The sequence below is a fragment of the Schistocerca serialis genome, chromosome 1, assembly GCF_023864345.2.
Source record: "Schistocerca serialis cubense isolate TAMUIC-IGC-003099 chromosome 1, iqSchSeri2.2, whole genome shotgun sequence".
NCBI classification, from domain to species: domain Eukaryota; kingdom Metazoa; phylum Arthropoda; class Insecta; order Orthoptera; family Acrididae; genus Schistocerca; species Schistocerca serialis.
In genome coordinates this window covers 678,479,140-678,506,381 of record NC_064638.1, presented here as the reverse complement: position 1 = coordinate 678,506,381, position 27,242 = coordinate 678,479,140, and the positions used below count along the sequence as shown (strand labels likewise).

Genomic DNA, 27,242 nt, shown 5'->3' with positions numbered 1-27,242 from the left:
CTACACCTCCCATTTAATGTCTGCATATATGAAAACAAACACACATTCACAATATACGAGGTCTGTTAAAAAAAAAATTTGAACATTTTTAATTTCACACCAAAGGTGTATTGGAGTGACATGTGCTTGGCATCCCTGCACACGCCTGTTTGTAATGTGTAACTGTTGGAAGTTTCATTGTTGTATATCTGTCAGTTCTTGTTTAGTGCCATATTGAGTAGAATGTTGTGTCACATGGTTTGTGAATTTCGAGATGGCAGAGTTAGAGGACCAAAACGTCTGCATTGAATGTTGTGTGAAACTCAAGAAAACCTTCGCAGAGGCACACCAAATGATGCTGGAAGGCTACAATGATGAGTGATTATGTTGTACTTGGTGTTACAATTGGTTCACACGGTTTTAAATTGGCTGGATGGAAGCTAAAGATGACACTTATTCAGGGCCCCATTCAAAGTCTATCAACGACACTCATGTCAGGAACATTTATGAAATTGTATGTGCCAATTGAAGACTGACTGAATGAGTGATTGCAGAAGAATGTAATGTATGAGTTAGATTATATCATTAAATCCTGACACAGCATCTCAGAATGCATTTTGTTGCTGCAAAGTTCGTCCCACGGCTCATGAGTCAAGACCAGAAAGACCTTCACCTCACAATCTGTGAAGAGCTTTTGGATCACACAAATGAGAATGAGATGTTCCATGAGAGACTCCTAACAGGTGATGAGATGTGAGTCTATGGTTATGATGTTGAAACATCTTCCCAGTATGTCAGGAAAGGTTCTCCAAGACTAAAAAACACTCCTCAGGTAAGGCCAAATGTCAAATCCATGCTGATAGTTTTCTTCGACTTTGAAGGACTAGTTCATCATGAATTGGTGTCAAAGGGACAAACTGTTAATCAATGGTACCATTGTGTTGCGATGCCCGCAAAAAAAATTTGAGAAGGAAACGGCCTGAAATGTGGCGAGACAATTTGTGGCTCTTGCATCACAACAACACACCCGCACATTTGTCCTGTTGGTGCATTACAGTTGCACAAAAAATGAAATCACTGTGCTGCCTCAACCTCTGTATGCTCCAGACCTGACCCTGTGGACTTTTCTTGATTTCCCAAGTTGAAAACCCCATTGAAAGGATGAATATTTGCAACAATAGAAGAGATAAAAGAAATTTTGCAGACAGCACTTACCAAGACCGCTTCCACAAGTGGAAATCAAATTGGAAACAGCGTATTAATTGTGGAGGAGAGTATTTCAAAGGAGACCATGCACAATAAGTAAAAGATAAGCATAGGAAAAGTTTGTGAACAAAGCTCAGGAATTTTTTGAATAGACCTCGTATGTTCCACAATTTACTCCCTACTTAATATTATTCTGTCACGATCATCTTTCCTTGTACTACACTAGAAGTGTAAAATGTTGTTTGCCCAAGCAGAATGTAACATTTCAGACTGTAAAAATCATATGTTTTTGGGGTGAAGAACTCACTGAGCCATGTTCGGAGCGCATTTTCATCTGGCAAGGTAGCTCCGTGAAGGTTGGTCGGTAGAGATTTGAAAACGTGAAAATATGATGGCACAAGATCAGGTGAATAAGGTGGGTGTGGAATGACTTTCCAGACCAACTCTTGTAGAGTGTTTTTGTCAGACTAGTAGAATGTGGGTCGGCTTATTGTGAAAGAGCATCACTTCCTGCAGTCTTCCTGGTCATTGTTCTTGGATTGCATCTGCAAGATGTCTCAACTGTTGACAATAAATGTCACCAGAGATGATTGCACCTCAGGCAATCAGTTCATAGTACACTACACAATCATGGAGTGAGGTGGCACAGTGGTTAGCACACCGGACTTGCATTTGGGAGGACGACGGTTCAAACCGAAGTCCTGCCGTCCTGATTTAAGTATTTCTTGATTTCCCTAAATCACTTCAGGAAAATGCTGGAATGGTTCCTTTGAACGGACATAGCCGACTTCCTACCCCATCCTCCCCTAATCCACTGAGACCGATGACCTTACTGTTTCGTCCCCTACTGCAAATCAACCAACCACACCGTCACTGTTCCACCACATGCAAAACATTATCTTTTCCGAATGCATGGAGGTCTTCGTTTGGGCTCAACAATTCTTTCTTTTCCTTATGTTAGTGTAGAGACACCTTTTTGCATCACAAGTAATGATACAGAACAGGAATGGTTGGCGTTGTTCATGAGCCAGATATGCAAACAGATATGTACATATGGTCACCCACTGATTTTTTTTTTTTTTTATTTTGGCTTGGAGCATGTGGTACCCATACACTCAATTGTTTGAACCTTCCTCATGGTATGCAAATGTCACATGATGTTGGAATGACAGTTCATCACATTTGCCATTTCTCGAGTACACTGACATGGATCATAGTGGATTTATGCATTTAAATGATCTTTGTCAAACCCCAAAAGTCTTCCTGAACGTAGAGAGTAACTAATGACAAAACAAATGTCTTTAAATTAGAAAACCATCTTCTTCCCATGCTCTGTACAGTGGCATTATCCTGTTACATAGAGAAATGTTTCTTGGTGCATCCACTGCTGTCACCCCATTGTTGAATGTAAACAGAAGAATATGTCATAAATGTCCCAATTCCTCCATGTGACACTCCGTTTTCTAGTGTTCTCAGCTCCACTCACTATCTCCAGATGACAAAATAGTGGTATGATAATTCAAATAGCAACAGTGAACTACAAATAAAACATGACAAATGTTAAATAACCCCATAGCAAACAGAATACCAACATGCAAAACAATACTGCTGTGAACTTATGCACTAACCTAATATATATCTGCATAATCTTCTAATGCTATCATGTGTAGCTACTACACCTTATCTGGTAACATCAACCAAAATACCAACCGATTATCATGGATAGTAATATACAAAATATATATGTGTAGCTCCAACTTTTTAATTGCATAATTTGCAGCGTTGTCCCCAGAATGCGTTGTTGTCCCCCTGCTTCTGAGTTAAGTGGAAGGATTGAACCAGATATTGCCAAGATTTTTTGACATGCTAGGTTGCGACTTCCTTGACTTGAGCCATAGTGTTAACAGTTTTGAGGCTAGCTACTTAGAAGAATATTGTGGCTAGGAAAAAGTCCATTTGTGCCATTTTTTAAAGAGTTACTGGTGCATACATAATTGATGTACCTTCAAAAGTAATACATACTAAAAAACAATCAAGTTTCAAGATTTATTTTTCTTATTTATGTTAGTTCATTGATAGATTACAAATTTGAAAACAACAATGACAGAAAGTATGATTATCCGCTCAAGGGAAAAAGTGCAAGGTAAGTGTTTGATAATTTCTTCCTTTTGAGCTTCCAAAAATTTCTTGCTCACTCATCAAATGTGATGTATTTGTAGCAGAATTACCGCAGACTGTGAAACCTACAAATTACTTCATTGTGACCATGTTGGTTCAGTCATTCATGACAGCAGCTGTTACATTCGGTAAGGTTTCTTTCAAAATAATTCTTAGAAATTGATAACAGAATGCAGCACCAGCCAAGGGGCAGATCATGGTGCATATGTACATTGTTCTCCCATGAAATGAGTGCAGTTTTCGAGCAATAGGTGGTTCAAGTGTCAAGAAAATATTAGTTCAAACTATACTCTGGCTTAGTCTTTTTAGATTAGATTAGATTAGTACTTGTTCTATAGATCATGAATATGACACTTCATAATGATGTGGAACATGTCAGGTTACTAAAAGGTGTCTGTACAAGATATTACATGACACCTAATATTTTTAATTTTTTTGTGTGGGGGTTGGGAAATTACCCACTTACTATATGCAAAAATTCATGTAATGAGTAGGAGGAGTTGCCACATTAGGAAATTCTTTTAATTTCCTTTTAAATGCTATACGGCCATCTGTCAGACTTTTGATGCTATTAGGTAAGTGACCAAAAGTTGCAACCAAGCTATGCTCGAGTCTGGTCTCCAAAGTGTCAAAGACTGTAGAGTTCCCCTACAATTAAACCATATACAGACCATATAACGCAAGATGGCAGCAAGCGAGTGAGGCGGTATTAAGCAGTATGACTATTCTGTATATTCAAGATTCATGTGACAAGTGCCTAGTGTCACATAAGCAATTCATTTTAAGAGTATGGTATGTGAATCTGCTCTTAAGATGACAAATCAGTGAACAATGCGCAGTATCCCTAGCAGCCAAGTCGCCGAGAAAGCAGGAGTCAAGCCAACACTGGGAATCATGACTGCATTGCCCAGCATCATTGACGTTGCTACACTCATCAAGGGTGAGGTATGTGCTGTCCTAGAAGCACAGGATATGCTTGGGCTTGTTGTCCAGCCCCTCAATGATGCTGGCATTGCAGCAGTGGCAGATAAAATACAGCAAACTCTTGGAGGTAAATGCAAGGAAGATCCGTGCTGTGTACAAGTCATAAAAAGAAATTAAGGATAGGGCCCAATTTCCCAAACAGTAACTGATTGAAAAATCTGACCCCAAAAATATCAGAGACGCAATAATTTCAGACTGTCTGGAATTCCAGAGAATAGCAGAGATAGTGATGAATCTTATTCACGAGAAACTAGGCTTGCATGGGACATTGAATGACATTGACAGAAGTCATGGGGTGGGATGTAGGGTGCCAGGATGTACAAAAACTAGACCAGTGTAAGTGAAATTTGTGTCGTACAGCAAAAGATCTGAAATCTTCAGACTGGAGAAGAAACTCAAGGGTCAGGTCTGACAATACAAGAACATCTTGCCCCTGAAAGTTCAAACATTTTGAATAATGCAGTTTCGAGATTTGGGGTATGAAACATATGGACAAATGATGGCAAGATAATGGTTAAGACCAAAAATGGAAAAAGATCAGTTTGCTATGTAAAGGAACTTGAAAACCAGTGCTTTAGGAGCTAAGAACAAGTCAACTCTTGCTGCCGCTAGTTTGTGTGTTTATATTATTATTGTAGATTGTAGTTAACCATAACTTAATTAATGTGTTAAATGTTTTGGTCAACTTCCTTACTGATTTCTGCTTTTTATTGTTACTTAACTTTGTCAATTACTGTACCAACTGAGTCTTACTTCTTTTTTTATTTAGCAGTTTATCATCATATTGTTGTTACTCATCATTAGAACCATTAATCCTACAGCACTAATACCTCCTTACTTATACTAACAGTACATTAACTGTATGTGTAGATCTTTAAATGGATCATATTGACGGCATATTGTAATTAATAACATATTGTTGGTGTAAAGGCTTTAATGCAAGAGTGCATATTGTACAACAGTGGTTTTCAAAAAGGCACACAACAATGCTACAAGTGTTAACATTATTATTTGAGAACAAGGGTCATTATTGTGCGAAAATTGTCATTTGGATATAAAATGACTTAGTAATGGGAATCGTGCAGGAGCATTATGGGCAATCGATGCCCACATTTTTCTGTTGTTCACTGCTTATTGACTTGTTACAAGCTGCACAATAAACTGTTGTTATGCGTTTCTTGGAGTGGTGGTGGTAAAAAGAGTATGATTGGAGTGGTCTTGTGTCTGCAACTATCAGAACAATTACTATTTGTGTACTATTAACCACCAATGCAATGAAGAGACTCTTCCCATCAGACTCGGTAAATACTTTATTCAATTGGCAGGTTGGCAGCCCTGCAGCCAAGCGACTAGCGCGAGGTTTGGTGTTCTCGTAAAGATAAGTTATTTTAGATTATAGAACACATAGATTAGTACTGATTACGTGGTAAATAAGTGTATTAGTGTGCCGTTTAAGTGTACCATTAGAGGTTTCATTTCTCATTACGTAATATAGCAGAAAACGCGAAAAGACCGTACAGTCGTATTTTCTGTTTACGTTCTGCTGCAGCAAATCTATAGAATTTCGTTTAGTTGTTCCTTGCTCTCTCCAGCAATTTAACTTAGCGTACCTCTTCATTATTTAACTAGCATTTCCGGAAAGTAGCGTAAAGTTTAACTTGTTGTTTCAGAAACTTTGCACTTTTGTTTTTGTTTACACACAGTTGCGTATAGGCCAAATTTGTGTAACCATATTTTCGTGTTTATCTGTAATTTAACTGACTTATTCTTAATAAATTATTACGTTTATCATTAGTGAAAAGTGCTTGACTTGCCGTAGAATTGTTAGGTCGGGGCTTTGGTGTGATGGGTGCTGTAGTTTTTTCCATGTGGGTGACTGTAGTGGCGTGGGAATAGGGGAAGTAAATGAGACTCATCAGTGGTTTTGTAGGATTTGTAGTAGAGATAGGAAGATACTGGAACAGGAGGGGAAAATTGCTGCCCTTCAGGCTGAGTTAGACAAGGCCAGGGGAGATCTTGACAGGTTAAGGAGGGAGAAGGGTAAAGAGAGGTGGGAAGTGGCAACAGGCAACAGGAGGAACAGGCCTAGAACTTTGTCTGACAGCTTTATGGTGAATGTGGAAAATAGATTTGACCTGTTGCTTCAGTTAGAAGCTGGTGAGCCTCAAGCAGTTACAGGTGTAGACAGGGCACAACAAACTTTCAGCAGCAAATTGAAAAGTAAGAATGTAGGGAAATCAGTAAAGAGAAAGAAAGTGTTGTTGTTAGGTAGTTCCCATGGAAGAGGTGTTGGCCAACTCTTGCAGGATGAACTAGGATCAGAATACCAGGTCACCAATTTTTTTAAACCTAGTGCTGGTCTGGAGCAGGTGACAGAGGATTTAGGATCACTTTGCAAAGATTTCACTAAGGAAGACACCGTGGTTATAGTGGGTGGGGCAGGTAACAGTATTGACAGAGATCCTGGGTACAGCATAGAGTGTGACCTGGCGAAGATTGCATCAGCATCGAGGCATACCAGTGTTGAGTTTGTATCTGTTCTTGGGCGCCATGACCGACCTCATTTGAACTCTTCTGTCAAGAGAGTTAATTTGGAGCTGGAACGGCTGCTCATGTCGGGTGCGGGGTCACACATTGGTGTGGTTCATGTTGATTCTGTCAGTAGGTGGGATTATACTAGGCATGGCCTTCATCTCAACAGGAAGGGGAAGGGTAAATTGGCTGGGGAAATAGCAGGAAAGTTAAAGGGGGGAGGCACTGTCATGAGTGGTAAAATACCAGTGGTTATAGGATTCAGAAAAGACCCTTTTTTAGGGTAGGGAGGACAGAAAGAAAACAAATTTTAAGAGAGGTCAGAACTGAGACAAACCTTCAGTTTGAGAAAGAAATCAAAAAACATAATTCCAGCTTATTACATCAACATAAACAGCCATTGGTTAAGAATTTTCAACTGTCAGCAGATATTTTAACTCCATCCAATTTTAAGTCAGTCAATGTGAAATGTCAGCTATCTTTATTGCATCAAAATATTCGAGGACTGAGAAATAAAATTAATGAATTAACTATCTGCATAGATGAATTAGAGTCTTCAAACCCAGCTGACATAATCTGCCTCTCTGAACATCATGTGACCACTGGTATAGAACTTTTAAGTGTTACAGGGTTTAGGTTAGCATCTCACTATTGTAGATCAGAAATGGAGAAAGGAGGAGTTGCCACATTCATCAGGAACTGTCATAAATTTAAGAACATAGACATTCATAAATTTTGCCTAGAACAGCATATGGAAGCATGTGCAACAGAATTAGATTTTCACAAAAAATCTTTCATAATATTAAGTGTATATCGAGCACCTGCAGGTAACTTTAATCTGTTTGTAAACCACCTTGAAGCTGTACTGGCCCATTTAACAACCAAAAACAAAGAAATAGTGGTTGCTGGTGATTTCAATGTAGATTTCCTTAAAGACTCTCCCAATAAGAACCTATTTGAGTTAGTAACACTATCATTCAACTTAATTCCCACAGTAAAGTTCCCCACTAGGATAACCACTTGCTCACAAACAGCCGTTGATAATATCTTTATAGAAAAGTCAAATGAACAAAATTATATTACAAAACCAATAGTCAATGGCCTCTCAGACCATGACATGCAGTTCCTTCTGTTAAATGTTAATACTGAACAGGATATAAAATCTGTTAAATCTGAGCTCAAGAGGGTAATCAGTAAGCCAAAAATTGATTATTTTAGGACACTCCTCAGAGACATTCACTGGACTGATGTTTACAGTGCTCATGGCATGAATGAAAAATATAACATTTTTGCTAATAAAGTGCTTACCTTATTTGAACACTGCTTTCCCCCAAAACTTACCAAGGTTAGAGCAAAGTCTACAAAGAAGCCATGGATTACTCGAGGAATAGGGGTATCTTGTAAAACAAAAAGAAAACTGTATCTGTCAATCCGAAACATTTCCAATGTTGATGCTATAGCACATTATAAGAAATACTGCAAAATATTAAAGACTGTAATACGGATGTCAAAGCAAATATATTACAAGGAAAAGATAGTCATATCAGATAACAAAATAAAGACAATATGGGATATAGTGAAGGAGGAGACCGGTAGAACCAGACATGAAGAGGAACAAATAGCATTAAGAGTAAATGATGCATTGGTGACAGATGTGTATAGTGTTGCAGAACTTTTTAACAAACATTTTATAACTGTTACTGAAAAGATGGGGTTGTCAGGTTCGGTAGATGCTGCTATGGATTACCTTAGACCAGACATTTCAAGTAACTTCCATAATATGAATTTGACCCTCACTACCCCAACAGAAATAATGTCCATCATAAAATCTTTAAAATCAAAAACATCTAGTGGGTATGATGAAATATCAACAAAGTTAATTAAAGAATGTGATTCTGAGCTAAGTAACATATTAAGCTATCTGTGTAACCAGTCGTTTATCAGTGGAATATTTCCCGAATGGCTGAAATATGCTGAAGTTAAGCCACTGTTTAAGAAGGGAGATAAAGAAATAGCATCAAATTTCCGTCCAATTTCACTGTTGCCAGCATTCTCAAAAATTTTCGAAAAAGTAATGTACAGTCGTCTTTATAACCATCTTATCTCAAATAACATACTGTCAAAGTCACAGTTTGGATTTCTAAAAGGTTCTGATATTGAGAAGGCTATCTACACTTACAGTGAAAATGTACTTAATTCATTAGACAAAAAATTTCAGGCAACTGGTATATTTTGTGATCTGTCAAAGGCATTTGACTGTGTAAATCACAATATCCTTTTAAGTAAACTAGAATATTATAGTGTAACAGGAAATGCTGCAAAATGGTTCAAATCTTATATCTCTGGCAGGAAACAAAGGGTGTTATTAGGAAAGAGACATGTATCAAGCTATCAGGCATCATCCAACTGGGAACTAATTACATGTGGGGTCCCACAAGGTTCCATTTTGGGGCCCTTACTTTTTCTTGTGTATATCAATGACCTTTCATCAGTAACATTACCAGATGCCAAGTTTGTTTTGTTTGCTGATGATACAAACATTGCAATAAATAGCAAATCAAGTGTAGTCTTAGAAAGATCAGCCAATAAAATATTTGTAGACATTAATCACTGGTTCCTAGCCAATTCTTTGTCACTAAACTTTGAAAAAACACACTACATGCAGTTCAGAACTTGTAAGGGGTGTCCCAAGAGTATATGTCTAACATATGATGACAAGAAGATAGAAGAAGTGGACGGTGTTAAATTCTTGGGATTACAGCTTGATAATAAATTCAACTGGGAGGAGCACACCACAGAACTGCTGAAGCGTCTTAACAAATCTCTGTTTGCAATGCGAATTTTGTCAGACATAGGGGATATAAAAATGAAAAAGCTGGCATACTATGCTTACTTTCATTCCATAATGTCATATGGGATTATTTTCTGGGGTAATTCATCAAGCCAAGCTAAAGTTTTCCGGGCACAAAAACGTGCAGTAAGAATTATATGTGGTGTGAACTCAAGAACATCCTGCAGAAGCCTGTTTAGGGAACTAGGGATACTAACTACAGCTTCCCAATATATTTATTCCTTAATGAAATTTGTCATTAAAAATATATCACTTTTCCAAACCAACAGCTCAATTCATGGAATCAATACTAGAAATAAGAATAATCTTCACAAGGATTTAAAGTCACTTAGTCTTGTACAAAAAGGTGTGCATTATTCAGGAACACACATTTTCAATAACTTGCCAGCAGCCATAAAAAGCTTAACAACCAATGAAATTCAGTTTAAGAGAAGCCTAAAGGATTTATTGGTGGCCAACTCCTTCTACTCCATTGATGAATTTCTGAGGAAAACCAACTGATTTGTATATAAGTACAACATAACTTCTGCACAATTTCAGTGCAGTAATGTGTTCACTGAAATTTTGTGTGTGTGTGTGTGTGTGTGTGTGTGTGTGTGTAAGTATAATCTAACTTCTGCACCATTTCAGTGCAGTAATGTGTTCATTGTAAATAAGTATTACAGTAGTTGTATTACATGTTTCTTACCTTATAAATAAATAAAAAACTTTTTTATTTTAAATTCAGTGCAATAGTATTTGTAAAATGACTCTTAGTGTTCATTAAAAAATGACGATCATTCCACTTGGGACCTGTGGAATGGTACATTAGCTTATTTGTTTTAGTTTAAATATTTGTCATGTATTGTTGTTTTTCTGACATGTTCCACATCCTGGAGGACCTCCTCACTACGGATCAATTGGAATGAAAGTAAATCTAATCTAATCTAAAAAAGTGAACAATGCGCAGTATCCCTAGCAGCCAAGTCGCCGAGAAAGCAGGAGTCAAGCCAACACTGGGAATCATGACTGCATTGCCCAGCATCATTGACGTTGCTACACTCATCAAGGGTGAGGTATGTGCTGTCCTAGAAGCACAGGATATGCTTGGGCTTGTTGTCCAGCCCCTCAATGATGCTGGCATTGCAGCAGTGGCAGATAAAATACAGCAAACTCTTGGAGGTAAATGCAAGGAAGATCCGTGCTGTGTACAAGTCATAAAAAGAAATTAAGGATAGGGCCCAATTTCCCAAACAGTAACTGATTGAAAAATCTGACCCCAAAAATATCAGAGACGCAATAATTTCAGACTGTCTGGAATTCCAGAGAATAGCAGAGATAGTGATGAATCTTATTCACGAGAAACTAGGCTTGCATGGGACATTGAATGACATTGACAGAAGTCATGGGGTGGGATGTAGGGTGCCAGGATGTACAAAAACTAGACCAGTGTAAGTGAAATTTGTGTCGTACAGCAAAAGATCTGAAATCTTCAGACTGGAGAAGAAACTCAAGGGTCAGGTCTGACAATACAAGAACATCTTGCCCCTGAAAGTTCAAACATTTTGAATAATGCAGTTTCGAGATTTGGGGTATGAAACATATGGACAAATGATGGCAAGATAATGGTTAAGACCAAAAATGGAAAAAGATCAGTTTGCTATGTAAAGGAACTTGAAAACCAGTGCTTTAGGAGCTAAGAACAAGTCAACTCTTGCTGCCGCTAGTTTGTGTGTTTATATTATTATTGTAGATTGTAGTTAACCATAACTTAATTAATGTGTTAAATGTTTTGGTCAACTTCCTTACTGATTTCTGCTTTTTATTGTTACTTAACTTTGTCAATTACTGTACCAACTGAGTCTTACTTCTTTTTTTATTTAGCAGTTTATCATCATATTGTTGTTACTCATCATTAGAACCATTAATCCTACAGCACTAATACCTCCTTACTTATACTAACAGTACATTAACTGTATGTGTAGATCTTTAAATGGATCATATTGACGGCATATTGTAATTAATAACATATTGTTGGTGTAAAGGCTTTAATGCAAGAGTGCATATTGTACAACAGTGGTTTTCAAAAAGGCACACAACAATGCTACAAGTGTTAACATTATTATTTGAGAACAAGGGTCATTATTGTGCGAAAATTGTCATTTGGATATAAAATGACTTAGTAATGGGAATCGTGCAGGAGCATTATGGGCAATCGATGCCCACATTTTTCTGTTGTTCACTGCTTATTGACTTGTTACAAGCTGCACAATAAACTGTTGTTATGCGTTTCTTGGAGTGGTGGTGGTAAAAAGAGTATGATTGGAGTGGTCTTGTGTCTGCAACTATCAGAACAATTACTATTTGTGTACTATTAACCACCAATGCAATGAAGAGACTCTTCCCATCAGACTCGGTAAATACTTTATTCAATTGGCAGGTTGGCAGCCCTGCAGCCAAGCGACTAGCGCGAGGTTTGGTGTTCTCGTAAAGATAAGTTATTTTAGATTATAGAACACATAGATTAGTACTGATTACGTGGTAAATAAGTGTATTAGTGTGCCGTTTAAGTGTACCATTAGAGGTTTCATTTCTCATTACGTAATATAGCAGAAAACGCGAAAAGACCGTACAGTCGTATTTTCTGTTTACGTTCTGCTGCAGCAAATCTATAGAATTTCGTTTAGTTGTTCCTTGCTCTCTCCAGCAATTTAACTTAGCGTACCTCTTCATTATTTAACTAGCATTTCCGGAAAGTAGCGTAAAGTTTAACTTGTTGTTTCAGAAACTTTGCACTTTTGTTTTTGTTTACACACAGTTGCGTATAGGCCAAATTTGTGTAACCATATTTTCGTGTTTATCTGTAATTTAACTGACTTATTCTTAATAAATTATTACGTTTATCATTAGTGAAAAGTGCTTGACTTGCCGTAGAATTGTTAGGTCGGGGCTTTGGTGTGATGGGTGCTGTAGTTTTTTCCATGTGGGTGACTGTAGTGGCGTGGGAATAGGGGAAGTAAATGAGACTCATCAGTGGTTTTGTAGGATTTGTAGTAGAGATAGGAAGATACTGGAACAGGAGGGGAAAATTGCTGCCCTTCAGGCTGAGTTAGACAAGGCCAGGGGAGATCTTGACAGGTTAAGGAGGGAGAAGGGTAAAGAGAGGTGGGAAGTGGCAACAGGCAACAGGAGGAACAGGCCTAGAACTTTGTCTGACAGCTTTATGGTGAATGTGGAAAATAGATTTGACCTGTTGCTTCAGTTAGAAGCTGGTGAGCCTCAAGCAGTTACAGGTGTAGACAGGGCACAACAAACTTTCAGCAGCAAATTGAAAAGTAAGAATGTAGGGAAATCAGTAAAGAGAAAGAAAGTGTTGTTGTTAGGTAGTTCCCATGGAAGAGGTGTTGGCCAACTCTTGCAGGATGAACTAGGATCAGAATACCAGGTCACCAATTTTTTTAAACCTAGTGCTGGTCTGGAGCAGGTGACAGAGGATTTAGGATCACTTTGCAAAGATTTCACTAAGGAAGACACCGTGGTTATAGTGGGTGGGGCAGGTAACAGTATTGACAGAGATCCTGGGTACAGCATAGAGTGTGACCTGGCGAAGATTGCATCAGCATCGAGGCATACCAGTGTTGAGTTTGTATCTGTTCTTGGGCGCCATGACCGACCTCATTTGAACTCTTCTGTCAAGAGAGTTAATTTGGAGCTGGAACGGCTGCTCATGTCGGGTGCGGGGTCACACATTGGTGTGGTTCATGTTGATTCTGTCAGTAGGTGGGATTATACTAGGCATGGCCTTCATCTCAACAGGAAGGGGAAGGGTAAATTGGCTGGGGAAATAGCAGGAAAGTTAAAGGGGGGAGGCACTGTCATGAGTGGTAAAATACCAGTGGTTATAGGATTCAGAAAAGACCCTTTTTTAGGGTAGGGAGGACAGAAAGAAAACAAATTTTAAGAGAGGTCAGAACTGAGACAAACCTTCAGTTTGAGAAAGAAATCAAAAAACATAATTCCAGCTTATTACATCAACATAAACAGCCATTGGTTAAGAATTTTCAACTGTCAGCAGATATTTTAACTCCATCCAATTTTAAGTCAGTCAATGTGAAATGTCAGCTATCTTTATTGCATCAAAATATTCGAGGACTGAGAAATAAAATTAATGAATTAACTATCTGCATAGATGAATTAGAGTCTTCAAACCCAGCTGACATAATCTGCCTCTCTGAACATCATGTGACCACTGGTATAGAACTTTTAAGTGTTACAGGGTTTAGGTTAGCATCTCACTATTGTAGATCAGAAATGGAGAAAGGAGGAGTTGCCACATTCATCAGGAACTGTCATAAATTTAAGAACATAGACATTCATAAATTTTGCCTAGAACAGCATATGGAAGCATGTGCAACAGAATTAGATTTTCACAAAAAATCTTTCATAATATTAAGTGTATATCGAGCACCTGCAGGTAACTTTAATCTGTTTGTAAACCACCTTGAAGCTGTACTGGCCCATTTAACAACCAAAAACAAAGAAATAGTGGTTGCTGGTGATTTCAATGTAGATTTCCTTAAAGACTCTCCCAATAAGAACCTATTTGAGTTAGTAACACTATCATTCAACTTAATTCCCACAGTAAAGTTCCCCACTAGGATAACCACTTGCTCACAAACAGCCGTTGATAATATCTTTATAGAAAAGTCAAATGAACAAAATTATATTACAAAACCAATAGTCAATGGCCTCTCAGACCATGACATGCAGTTCCTTCTGTTAAATGTTAATACTGAACAGGATATAAAATCTGTTAAATCTGAGCTCAAGAGGGTAATCAGTAAGCCAAAAATTGATTATTTTAGGACACTCCTCAGAGACATTCACTGGACTGATGTTTACAGTGCTCATGGCATGAATGAAAAATATAACATTTTTGCTAATAAAGTGCTTACCTTATTTGAACACTGCTTTCCCCCAAAACTTACCAAGGTTAGAGCAAAGTCTACAAAGAAGCCATGGATTACTCGAGGAATAGGGGTATCTTGTAAAACAAAAAGAAAACTGTATCTGTCAATCCGAAACATTTCCAATGTTGATGCTATAGCACATTATAAGAAATACTGCAAAATATTAAAGACTGTAATACGGATGTCAAAGCAAATATATTACAAGGAAAAGATAGTCATATCAGATAACAAAATAAAGACAATATGGGATATAGTGAAGGAGGAGACCGGTAGAACCAGACATGAAGAGGAACAAATAGCATTAAGAGTAAATGATGCATTGGTGACAGATGTGTATAGTGTTGCAGAACTTTTTAACAAACATTTTATAACTGTTACTGAAAAGATGGGGTTGTCAGGTTCGGTAGATGCTGCTATGGATTACCTTAGACCAGACATTTCAAGTAACTTCCATAATATGAATTTGACCCTCACTACCCCAACAGAAATAATGTCCATCATAAAATCTTTAAAATCAAAAACATCTAGTGGGTATGATGAAATATCAACAAAGTTAATTAAAGAATGTGATTCTGAGCTAAGTAACATATTAAGCTATCTGTGTAACCAGTCGTTTATCAGTGGAATATTTCCCGAATGGCTGAAATATGCTGAAGTTAAGCCACTGTTTAAGAAGGGAGATAAAGAAATAGCATCAAATTTCCGTCCAATTTCACTGTTGCCAGCATTCTCAAAAATTTTCGAAAAAGTAATGTACAGTCGTCTTTATAACCATCTTATCTCAAATAACATACTGTCAAAGTCACAGTTTGGATTTCTAAAAGGTTCTGATATTGAGAAGGCTATCTACACTTACAGTGAAAATGTACTTAATTCATTAGACAAAAAATTTCAGGCAACTGGTATATTTTGTGATCTGTCAAAGGCATTTGACTGTGTAAATCACAATATCCTTTTAAGTAAACTAGAATATTATAGTGTAACAGGAAATGCTGCAAAATGGTTCAAATCTTATATCTCTGGCAGGAAACAAAGGGTGTTATTAGGAAAGAGACATGTATCAAGCTATCAGGCATCATCCAACTGGGAACTAATTACATGTGGGGTCCCACAAGGTTCCATTTTGGGGCCCTTACTTTTTCTTGTGTATATCAATGACCTTTCATCAGTAACATTACCAGATGCCAAGTTTGTTTTGTTTGCTGATGATACAAACATTGCAATAAATAGCAAATCAAGTGTAGTCTTAGAAAGATCAGCCAATAAAATATTTGTAGACATTAATCACTGGTTCCTAGCCAATTCTTTGTCACTAAACTTTGAAAAAACACACTACATGCAGTTCAGAACTTGTAAGGGGTGTCCCAAGAGTATATGTCTAACATATGATGACAAGAAGATAGAAGAAGTGGACGGTGTTAAATTCTTGGGATTACAGCTTGATAATAAATTCAACTGGGAGGAGCACACCACAGAACTGCTGAAGCGTCTTAACAAATCTCTGTTTGCAATGCGAATTTTGTCAGACATAGGGGATATAAAAATGAAAAAGCTGGCATACTATGCTTACTTTCATTCCATAATGTCATATGGGATTATTTTCTGGGGTAATTCATCAAGCCAAGCTAAAGTTTTCCGGGCACAAAAACGTGCAGTAAGAATTATATGTGGTGTGAACTCAAGAACATCCTGCAGAAGCCTGTTTAGGGAACTAGGGATACTAACTACAGCTTCCCAATATATTTATTCCTTAATGAAATTTGTCATTAAAAATATATCACTTTTCCAAACCAACAGCTCAATTCATGGAATCAATACTAGAAATAAGAATAATCTTCACAAGGATTTAAAGTCACTTAGTCTTGTACAAAAAGGTGTGCATTATTCAGGAACACACATTTTCAATAACTTGCCAGCAGCCATAAAAAGCTTAACAACCAATGAAATTCAGTTTAAGAGAAGCCTAAAGGATTTATTGGTGGCCAACTCCTTCTACTCCATTGATGAATTTCTGAGGAAAACCAACTGATTTGTATATAAGTACAACATAACTTCTGCACAATTTCAGTGCAGTAATGTGTTCACTGAAATTTTGTGTGTGTGTGTGTGTGTGTGTGTGTGTGTGTGTGTGTGTGTGTAAGTATAATCTAACTTCTGCACCATTTCAGTGCAGTAATGTGTTCATTGTAAATAAGTATTACAGTAGTTGTATTACATGTTTCTTACCTTATAAATAAATAAAAAACTTTTTTATTTTAAATTCAGTGCAATAGTATTTGTAAAATGACTCTTAGTGTTCATTAAAAAATGACGATCATTCCACTTGGGACCTGTGGAATGGTACATTAGCTTATTTGTTTTAGTTTAAATATTTGTCATGTATTGTTGTTTTTCTGACATGTTCCACATCCTGGAGGACCTCCTCACTACGGATCAATTGGAATGAAAGTAAATCTAATCTAATCTAAAAAAGTGAACAATGCGCAGTATCCCTAGCAGCCAAGTCGCCGAGAAAGCAGGAGTCAAGCCAACACTGGGAATCATGACTGCATTGCCCAGCATCATTGACGTTGCTACACTCATCAAGGGTGAGGTATGTGCTGTCCTAGAAGCACAGGATATGCTTGGGCTTGTTGTCCAGCCCCTCAATGATGCTGGCATTGCAGCAGTGGCAGATAAAATACAGCAAACTCTTGGAGGTAAATGCAAGGAAGATCCGTGCTGTGTACAAGTCATAAAAAGAAATTAAGGATAGGGCCCAATTTCCCAAACAGTAACTGATTGAAAAATCTGACCCCAAAAATATCAGAGACGCAATAATTTCAGACTGTCTGGAATTCCAGAGAATAGCAGAGATAGTGATGAATCTTATTCACGAGAAACTAGGCTTGCATGGGACATTGAATGACATTGACAGAAGTCATGGGGTGGGATGTAGGGTGCCAGGATGTACAAAAACTAGACCAGTGTAAGTGAAATTTGTGTCGTACAGCAAAAGATCTGAAATCTTCAGACTGGAGAAGAAACTCAAGGGTCAGGTCTGACAATACAAGAACATCTTGCCCCTGAAAGTTCAAACATTTTGAATAATGCAGTTTCGAGATTTGGGGTATGAAACATATGGACAAATGATGGCAAGATAATGGTTAAGACCAAAAATGGAAAAAGATCAGTTTGCTATGTAAAGGAACTTGAAAACCAGTGCTTTAGGAGCTAAGAACAAGTCAACTCTTGCTGCCGCTAGTTTGTGTGTTTATATTATTATTGTAGATTGTAGTTAACCATAACTTAATTAATGTGTTAAATGTTTTGGTCAACTTCCTTACTGATTTCTGCTTTTTATTGTTACTTAACTTTGTCAATTACTGTACCAACTGAGTCTTACTTCTTTTTTTATTTAGCAGTTTATCATCATATTGTTGTTACTCATCATTAGAACCATTAATCCTACAGCACTAATACCTCCTTACTTATACTAACAGTACATTAACTGTATGTGTAGATCTTTAAATGGATCATATTGACGGCATATTGTAATTAATAACATATTGTTGGTGTAAAGGCTTTAATGCAAGAGTGCATATTGTACAACAGTGGTTTTCAAAAAGGCACACAACAATGCTACAAGTGTTAACATTATTATTTGAGAACAAGGGTCATTATTGTGCGAAAATTGTCATTTGGATATAAAATGACTTAGTAATGGGAATCGTGCAGGAGCATTATGGGCAATCGATGCCCACATTTTTCTGTTGTTCACTGCTTATTGACTTGTTACAAGCTGCACAATAAACTGTTGTTATGCGTTTCTTGGAGTGGTGGTGGTAAAAAGAGTATGATTGGAGTGGTCTTGTGTCTGCAACTATCAGAACAATTACTATTTGTGTACTATTAACCACCAATGCAATGAAGAGACTCTTCCCATCAGACTCGGTAAATACTTTATTCAATTGCACAGGGAGTTGGTTCACGAATACTCAATTGAACATTCTTCATGAAAGTAGAACCAATGCAACAACTAGAACATTCATAGCCAAAAGTAACTCTGCAACTAATTAACAACAGAATGAAAAACTATTCTTAGAGTAAGCACACAAGTGTCATAGAACACAGAACGTATGGCAGCTGTCACGGGAGCACTTTGACAGAGTTACAAAATTACACATGTAAACCGTGCAACTTGCACTGCACTGTAGTGTCATTTGTGTCTGCTACATCAGCCCCCACCGGAAAAGGGGGAATGGTGTCCAGAATCTTGTAGGGAAATGTACTTGTTGACTTGATAGTTTTGTGCATTCTAAGGCGTGACTGCTACGGTCGCAGGTTCGAATCCTGCCTCGGGCATGGATGTGTGTGATGTCCTTAGGTTAGTTAGGTTTAAGTAGTTCTAAGTTCTAGGGGACTGATGACCACAGATGTTATATCCCATAGTGCTCAGAGCCATTTGAACCATTTTGCATTCTAAGGGCTTCCTCATGTCAACGATTTGGGGAGCCAGCAGTGACAAAGCTGATGGAACTGGGTTGGGATTGTGCTGTGTTGCCCTTGTTGGGGTTTCTTCTTGAAAGAGATATGCAAGTTACATGCAGTCTAGTGAGACAGTAGTGGTTTTGCCATTAACAATAATGTTGAGCATGTGGTCTACTCGTCATACTATTTTGTGTGTTCCTGAGTAAGGTGGCTGTAATGGGGGTTTGATACTGTCAGTGTGTAGCATTATGTGTGTACAATTCTGAATGTTTCGTGTACATACATTAGACCGGTGCCATGACTGGACACTTGCAGGGACCAGATGTGGGAGGTGTGTCCTCTCAACTGACAAAAAAAGTCACATCTGTCAAGTTGGTTAGCCGCAAGGACTGCGGATCCCCCCCCCCCTTCCCCCCCACCCCCCACCCCCGGGCAGGCATAACATTTCACTGTAAACAAGTTCAGCAGCTGAAGTGTCCAAGTCTGGCTTGGAAGTGTTTCTCGGGCCAAGCAAAACCATTAGTAGGGCTGTGGTCCAACTTTAGTCATGGCACATCAGGTGTGCTTTCAGTCATCAGTCCAGGTTCCTGTCATCCCATTGCTGGCAGGGTGATAGCTCACCGTTCTGTAATGCACAGTGCCACAGGATTTAGTCAGCTGTTTGAACAGGTCGGACTCAAACTGGCATCTGTGATTCATCATGACTTGTGAAGGGCAACCAAAATGTGACACCCAAGTAGAAACAAAGGCAGAAGCTAGTATCTCTGCCAGGATGTTGTCTACTGGTGCAACTTCCAGCCAGAAGGTGAAATGGTCTATCATTGTTAATAAATAAGATTGGCCCTTTGTGGTCAAGGGGCCAACCCCATTGCTACAAATTTATGTAGATCGAGCTGGTGGTCTGGAAAGTTGCCCTCCAACATGTGCACATGTCTGTTGAATTTTCTGCACTGGCATTTACCGTATTTACTCGAATATAAGCCGCACTTTTTTCCGGTTTTTGTAATCCAAAAAACCGCCTGCGGCTTAGAATCGAGTGCCAAGTAAGCGGAAGTTCTGAAAAATGTTGGTAGGTGCCGCCACAACTAACTTCTGTCGTCGAATATATGTAGCGCTACGCAGGCATGCTTCGCAGGCACAAAGACAAATACTGGCCCCAAAACCTCTGCGTCAGTAAATAAATAATAAAAAGGTGGAAGACGAGCTTTTTTTTCTCCGCCCCGAGTTTCGACCACTGCATTTTCATACATTATCCAACGAAGTAAATAACAAATTCCGTATTGTTCCTCATCGAACGTAGCAGCATTTCAATGTACTACGAAAATCCGACTGGCAAGTCTGTTTGGGATATTTGTCAATATGGCCAACTCTACTTTCTGAATTTTTTCCTTCTGCCTTTGTTTCTACTTGGGTGTCACATTTTGGTTGCCCTTCACAAGTCATGATGAATCACAGATGCCAGTTTGAGTCCGACCTGTTCAAACAGCTGACTAAATCCTGTGGCACTGTGCATTACAGAACGATGAGCTATCACCCTGGCAGCAATGGGATGACAGGAACCTGGACTGATGACTGAAAGCACACCTGATGTGCCATGACTAAAGTTGGACCACAGCCCTACTAATGGTTTTGCTTGGCCCGAGAAACACTTCCAAGCCAGACTTGGACATTTCAGCTGCTGAACTTGTTTACAGTGAAATGTTATGCCTGCCCGGGAGGGGGGGGGGGGGGGGATCCGCAGAAGAAATGGTTGCTAATAGGAACGTTTATGAATTGTGAAAAACATGCAGTATTCTCTTCACCATAAGAATAATACGAATATAAACATTTTGCCATGTATTTTTTCGTGTTTGCTGCTACCTCATTTAAATCTTGTCCGCCTAATAAACTACGAAACTAGAGTGAGACAACAGCAGACGCGGAAGAATATACATACCATGTCATGTTTATATTCGTATTATTCTTATGCCTAATAGTGATACAGTCAGAAATGAAGCGACTAGAATTTTAAATCTAAGATGACTCTAATTTCTGTGCACAATGTAATGTACTAAAGAGGCGTCTGCAAAGATTTTCAAACGGAAAAAATTTTTGCTAAATTCTCGTTCAGAACATCTTCTATCATACACAGTTTATTATTTGATTCTTGTTGATCATTCTCAAAGAAAGCAGCAGTGTAAGTAGCAACGAATAGCAGTCTCATGCCATTGTTTCGCTAATGAGACGATTCCTCTCTTTGTTTTTTTTTAATTGTAAGCGGCGGTAGCGTGCACAAAAGCAAGCCATGCCGTGAGCGGCGACAGGCCATAAACCCTCATTTTCAGAATGCGACAAACAATGCATAACACAGTACAGTAATGCATTTTCAGCTTTGCGTGACGGAAATGAATATGCATGCCTTTAGCATTTTCTTTGGTGTTTCAGTGTATAAAGCTCACTGAATATACTATGCTAACTCGTTACTGCCAGACACAGTTCAAAATTTTATGAAAATTCTAAGTGCAATATTGTACAAACATGGTCTGTCACCCTCAGGCAACACACTCCAACTTCCCTATAGCAACAGATTGCCACAGCATATCTGAAACCGAAGATTCCACTGCCAACGACCAGCCCTAACACCTAACACTATTTATGCAAAAGTGCCCCCTCCAGAGCATAGTTCTCCATTCCTTGCCTCCCATGGGTTGTCATGCTAAAGTTGCAAAAACTACATGTATCTATGTTTATGTTGATTACAATATGTTATATGATCAGTTGGGTTATAAAAGTAAGCTCCTCAACATGTTGATCATTTTGGTACATTATACTTTGTTTTTTGTGTGATAAATTAACACGATTTAAATGAAAGTTAATGTAAGTAATATATTATTCACTTGAAAGTTAAGTATGCTGCTTTCACTTATTGTACAAATACTATTTACAAATCCAGTGAGTAATTATTGATTGTACTTCACATAGTGAGGTAGCCATTTGTAATTGCCACCACTACCTTGCGCTTGGGCCTGATTTAATTACGAATACACTACATACACTGTTCATGTTCCAAACCAAGAATATAAATACAGATGTTAAAAATAATGTTTAATTCTGTAATTAAATTGCTTGTTGTGTACAAAATTTTTGGGGTGCAGATGAAATCTTAGGCTCACTGCACTTGTCACACTGATTCTGTGAAATTAGTGTGTTTGTTTTATTTGCAAACCGTAGCTTATGTTATTTTGCATATGGAAGTAATTTTGTATCTTTTAATCAGTGCAATTTGCTAAGGAAGTTGGTCACATTTGCATCCATCTCTGAGACTTCCTAAACTCTTAACCATCACTCTTGGGTTTCAAAGGTGCCTTCCCATTCCACTGACTAGTGTACTAGACCAGGCCACTTTAGCACTGATGCTTAAAATTTTAACTGCCACCTTGTAAATTTTGGTAGACTGCTGATCATGTCATTTGATAGGGTATGATTTTTCCTATTTTTAAATATGAAATCACATATACTGATGGGCTCGGTTGGTCTTCACTGTGTTTCTAAAATAGCCAATAGAACATGGAAATGTCTAAGAGGTGAGCAAAAGTTTCCATTCTAAAGCCATACAGTCCAGAATCCGTATGCAAGTTAGGCAAAATTGCCATGAGGATTGAGGCAGTCATTCCACCAACGCACCTGGTTGAAGATACTCGTTTGGTAAAACATTCACATTTCCCCTTTACCTCATGCATGTCGGAAACGCACGAATACCACACTAATCCCTTGCCTACTTGTCGGTGCTTATACAAGGTGTCTCTCCTAACAGTTGTTAGGCCCATTTTCTCTGGAGTTTCAGTAGATATTTGCAATTCTGTTTATACATAGTGTAACTGGAGTCAGCCCATACAAATAGTGCTCATCACGTCTTTCATATGATGCCCATTGTCAACGTAAAGCATAGGCTTGTTTCCATGTGCCCATTCAATAAAGCAGTTTCAGATTAGTGTAGTGTGATATTTATTTTATTGATACACATTAACAGGGACAGTAAAAATCGAAGAATAAAAAGTACTCCAGCTGAGAAAGCATGCCCTGGCCCACACTGAGTGCTGCCGCCGAGCATGCAGCACTACTCGAGTTCTTGCTGGATTGCTGTTTATTCTCCACATTTTACTGTCCCTCTTGATACATATCAATAAGTCAAATATCACAGTAGGCTAACCTGGGATCACTCTATCAAATGGGCACATAAAATCCCCCTTTTATTTATTTATTTATTTATTTTTTTTTTTTTTTTTTACGGGAAATAAACCAACACTTCCTGTCGACAGTGGGCTTTGCATGAAAGATGTGATGAGCCATATTTGTTTGTGCTAACTCGAGCATGACAGTGCAAAAACGAAATTGCAAATATCTACTGAAACCCCAGAGAAAATGTGCTTGATGGTTCATAGGAGTGACACCGCGTGTACGTGCATCGGAATCTCCTTGTGTTGCATGTACATGGCAGCAACGTCCTCAAATAGAAACTTTTTGATCACTCCTTATAGTTTCTAAATTAGCTGGTATCATATTTGTTGTATGGAATCAAGTTGCTGAAGAGTGGCAGCTGTTCATTCAGTATGTAAAGAAACCATAGACATGCCTTCATGTTTCTTTCGGCCATGTAGTTTTGCATGAATTGGAGTAAGATTTTATTGACAGCGACAGTGAGACTGACAATGATAACAATCTTGACTTTGTGCAAGAAGAATTATTTCAAACTTCAAATGATTATATCTGATTTTGATTTTATAAAATGGTTATTGAAACCATTGTGTGTGCTCTATTATGATGTTTCTTCATTTTATGAACTATGAAACATTTTTTCCCATTATTATAGCTTCAGAAAATGAACAGAGTGTAAAACAGCCATGTGCAAAGAGCCATATCTCGGGTTCATCACAAGAAAAACTGTGAAAATAATAAGTAATAATTTATAAGTATGGTTTTAGTATTTTAGTTTTCAACGATCGAAATAGACTAGTAAATTATTAGGACTTGAATGGTTAAAAGGAGTTATTTTGACAATAGTAAGCTTCTATATTTTTGACAAAACCTAACATTCATTAAAAGTACATGGAGAAAAGCTAAACATTCAAATAAAATAGAAATATGTAATGCAGGAGAAGTTCCAGGCATTTAAAAAATATTTCCACAGCTAAATGTTGGCTACTCATCTTAATAAAAAAAAAAATTGAAGGTACATAAAAATGGCTGAAATTGTAAGGAAGGTCTCACATGTAGTCAAATTGAATTTTGCTTCTTGAGGATATGAAAGGGAGGCAGTAGTTTAAAATAAAATGAGACAGAGTTGTAGCCTATACCCAATGTTATTTAGTCTGTTCATTGAGCAAGCAGTAAAGACAACCAAAGAGAAATTTAGAAAGGATATTAAAATTTAGGCAGAAGAAATATATCTTTGAGGTTTGCTGCTGATGTAACTCTATGAGAGATGCCAAACTGTTTGGAAGATGACATGAATGGAATGGATAGGATTATGGAAAGACATTTACAAGTAAATATTGAATTAAATAAGGAAATGCTGAAAAGTTAGATCAGAAAATGAGACACTGAAAGTAGTAGATAAATTTTGCTGTTTGGGCACCAAAATAGTTGACAGTGGCTGAAGCAGAATGTGTATAAAGGCAGACTTTAATAGAAAGAAAAGGGTTTCTGGAAAATTGCAACTTTTCAATTTTCAGTGTAAATTTAAATGCTAGGAAGACTTTGGAAAAGCATTTGTTTAGAGTGTAGCTTAGCTTTGTACTAAAGTGAAATATTGGAATAAGCAGTTCAGAGAAGCAGCATATAGAAGCTAATGAAATGTAATTCTGTGGAAGGATGCTGAAGATTGGATAGGTTGAGTGCTTAACTGATGAATAGGTCCTCAGTTAAATAGGGGACAAAGGAAATTTTTTTGCACATATTGATTAAAATATTGGATGGTTACGAGGAAACACCATAGGGCATCAAGGCGTAGTCAGTTTGGTAATGGAAAGGGGGGGGGGGGGGGGGGACGGCACTTTTAAACCTGTACAGACAGACCAGGGCTTGACTACAGTAAGCAGGTTCAGGTAGATGTAGGTTGCAGTGGTTACTCAGAGATGAAGATACTTGCACACGATAGAGTAGTGTGGAGAGCTGCACCATATCAGTCTTCGGAATAAAGATGACATCAATGCTGTCATATAATGTGTGTCCATGCAGTTTCATTACATGCATTTATTTCACCGACGTGAAATGAAGTAGGTTTCCAGACATATTGTTTGTGGGGTTTCTGTGTTTTCATTAAATCACTCCAGACATATGCCGGAGCAGTTTCATAAATAGGTTGCAATCCATACCTCACAAACTGAGCCGGTGCTCAGTCCAGTGACTCAGGCATCAACAAGATGCTAAACTATAACCTTATCCTTCTGTTTTCTCCTTTCTGTGACTTTATAAATATAATTATTTCTGGAGTCAATGCCATCAAACATTTTTGTCTCTTAAAGTTAGACATAGTAGTTATTTTAAATTCGATGTGTAGAATAATCTACATTGTTCAGTGTCAAGATGTTCTTAAATTTGTCAATAATGATAATTTTCATTTTGTGTTACAGCAATTGACCTCATCAATAATTTGCTACAAGTGAAACAAAGGAAAAGATTTACAGTAGATAAATCTCTTGCACATATTTGGTTGCAGGTGAGGTTCTTCTATTAATTTTTACAATGTACTCCTTACTCATAACAATTTCAGAAGGCGAAGATTTATTCGTTCTGTTCTTATAATCATTGTTAAATTACATTGAGGACTAAGCAATTACTGTTAAGTGACAGGTAGCATCCACAAATATTGATGAAGAAAACAAAACAGTAGATCAAATTAATCACACTTTCATAGCCATCAAGTGAGTTGTTATGCTCAGAATAATTCACAGTGGAACAAGGAATTATTGAAAAAGGTAATGTAGAATTGACTGAGCTATAAAGATAGATAAGAAAGTTACTGAAAAAGAAGCTGACACAAGACCCAATAAAGAAGAAATTATTATATATACCTGTATTGAGCTTATGCCTTGAGGTTTCTTGATAAAAATCTTCTATCAAGATAAGCATAAGGAAAAAGTGAAAGAGAAGTAACAGAACTAATAGCTTTTAAAATATTTTCTGTAGCAGATGCCCCACAAGTTGCAGAAACTAGTTGAAAATCATACTTTACCGCCCTCAGCTGATATGGAAGTGCTTTTTTTTATTATGTATTTCTTTATTATTTTTTAAAAGTCTATTGGTTTCAATTGTTACAAGTTGCCATCATCATTTACAAGAATTTTATCAGTCAAAGTAAATCTGTGGATATATGCCTGAAGTTCCATCCCATCTTAAATAACGTGAAAACCATGAACTGAACAGCAGATCTCAGTACATATTGTCCAGCAGATAAATGTGCCAATAATGTAATAGTGCAACATTGCTATGACTCCAACAAGGTTTTGTAAAAGCCATTGCCTCCATGAGTGAGAATATGAATAAAAACAGTACAGTCCTTTAATGGTTTCCATTGTCAATTAACTAACAAGTACTAAAGCATTGGTGAGTTAGATGCAAATCAAGTATCAAGCAGTATTTTTGAGAGATACTGGTCAGGAACCAGTGAAATGGCTAAAGGGATTTGACCACATCACTTAATGCAACAGGTGGGATGACATGATGTGCCTTACCAATGTTCCTTTTACTTGGACAGTACGGCGTAGATACTTAGTATTTAGTGCTGTGTTGCACAATGAACCAGAAAATTGTGGGAGCCAACAAAGTGTCACATCTAATGCGGGTCATGGCAGAGAACATATATCAAGCACTTCTTTTGCACAATGGCAGAACGACAGAGAAATCCATCAGATGGTGCCAGTACACTGATGCAATGCACCAGAAAAGACAACACCGAAAGATATTCAGATCACTTCTGAATGTTGACCTGTGGAAGACCATCTGGACCTTTTGTTGCTAACAAGACAAACAATTAGTGAAAGATATATGAGAGTTTGTGATGTTTGTTAAGTTCAAACCCATATGGCACGACATAGAAGTGTTCACTCTCAGAC

At 37.8% G+C, this 27,242-nt stretch overlaps 1 protein-coding gene across 1 annotated transcript in view; it reads left to right on the top strand.

Moving 5' to 3' along the window:
* Window positions 1-27,242, top strand: part of LOC126480210 (serine/threonine-protein kinase D1) — a 232,288-nt gene that overhangs the window by 184,337 nt on the left and 20,709 nt on the right. Inside the window, exon 18 of the mRNA XM_050103847.1 lies at window positions 25,761-25,846. Coding sequence (XP_049959804.1) covers window positions 25,761-25,846 — 86 coding nt within the window. The remainder of the gene's footprint in view (window positions 1-25,760; window positions 25,847-27,242) is intronic.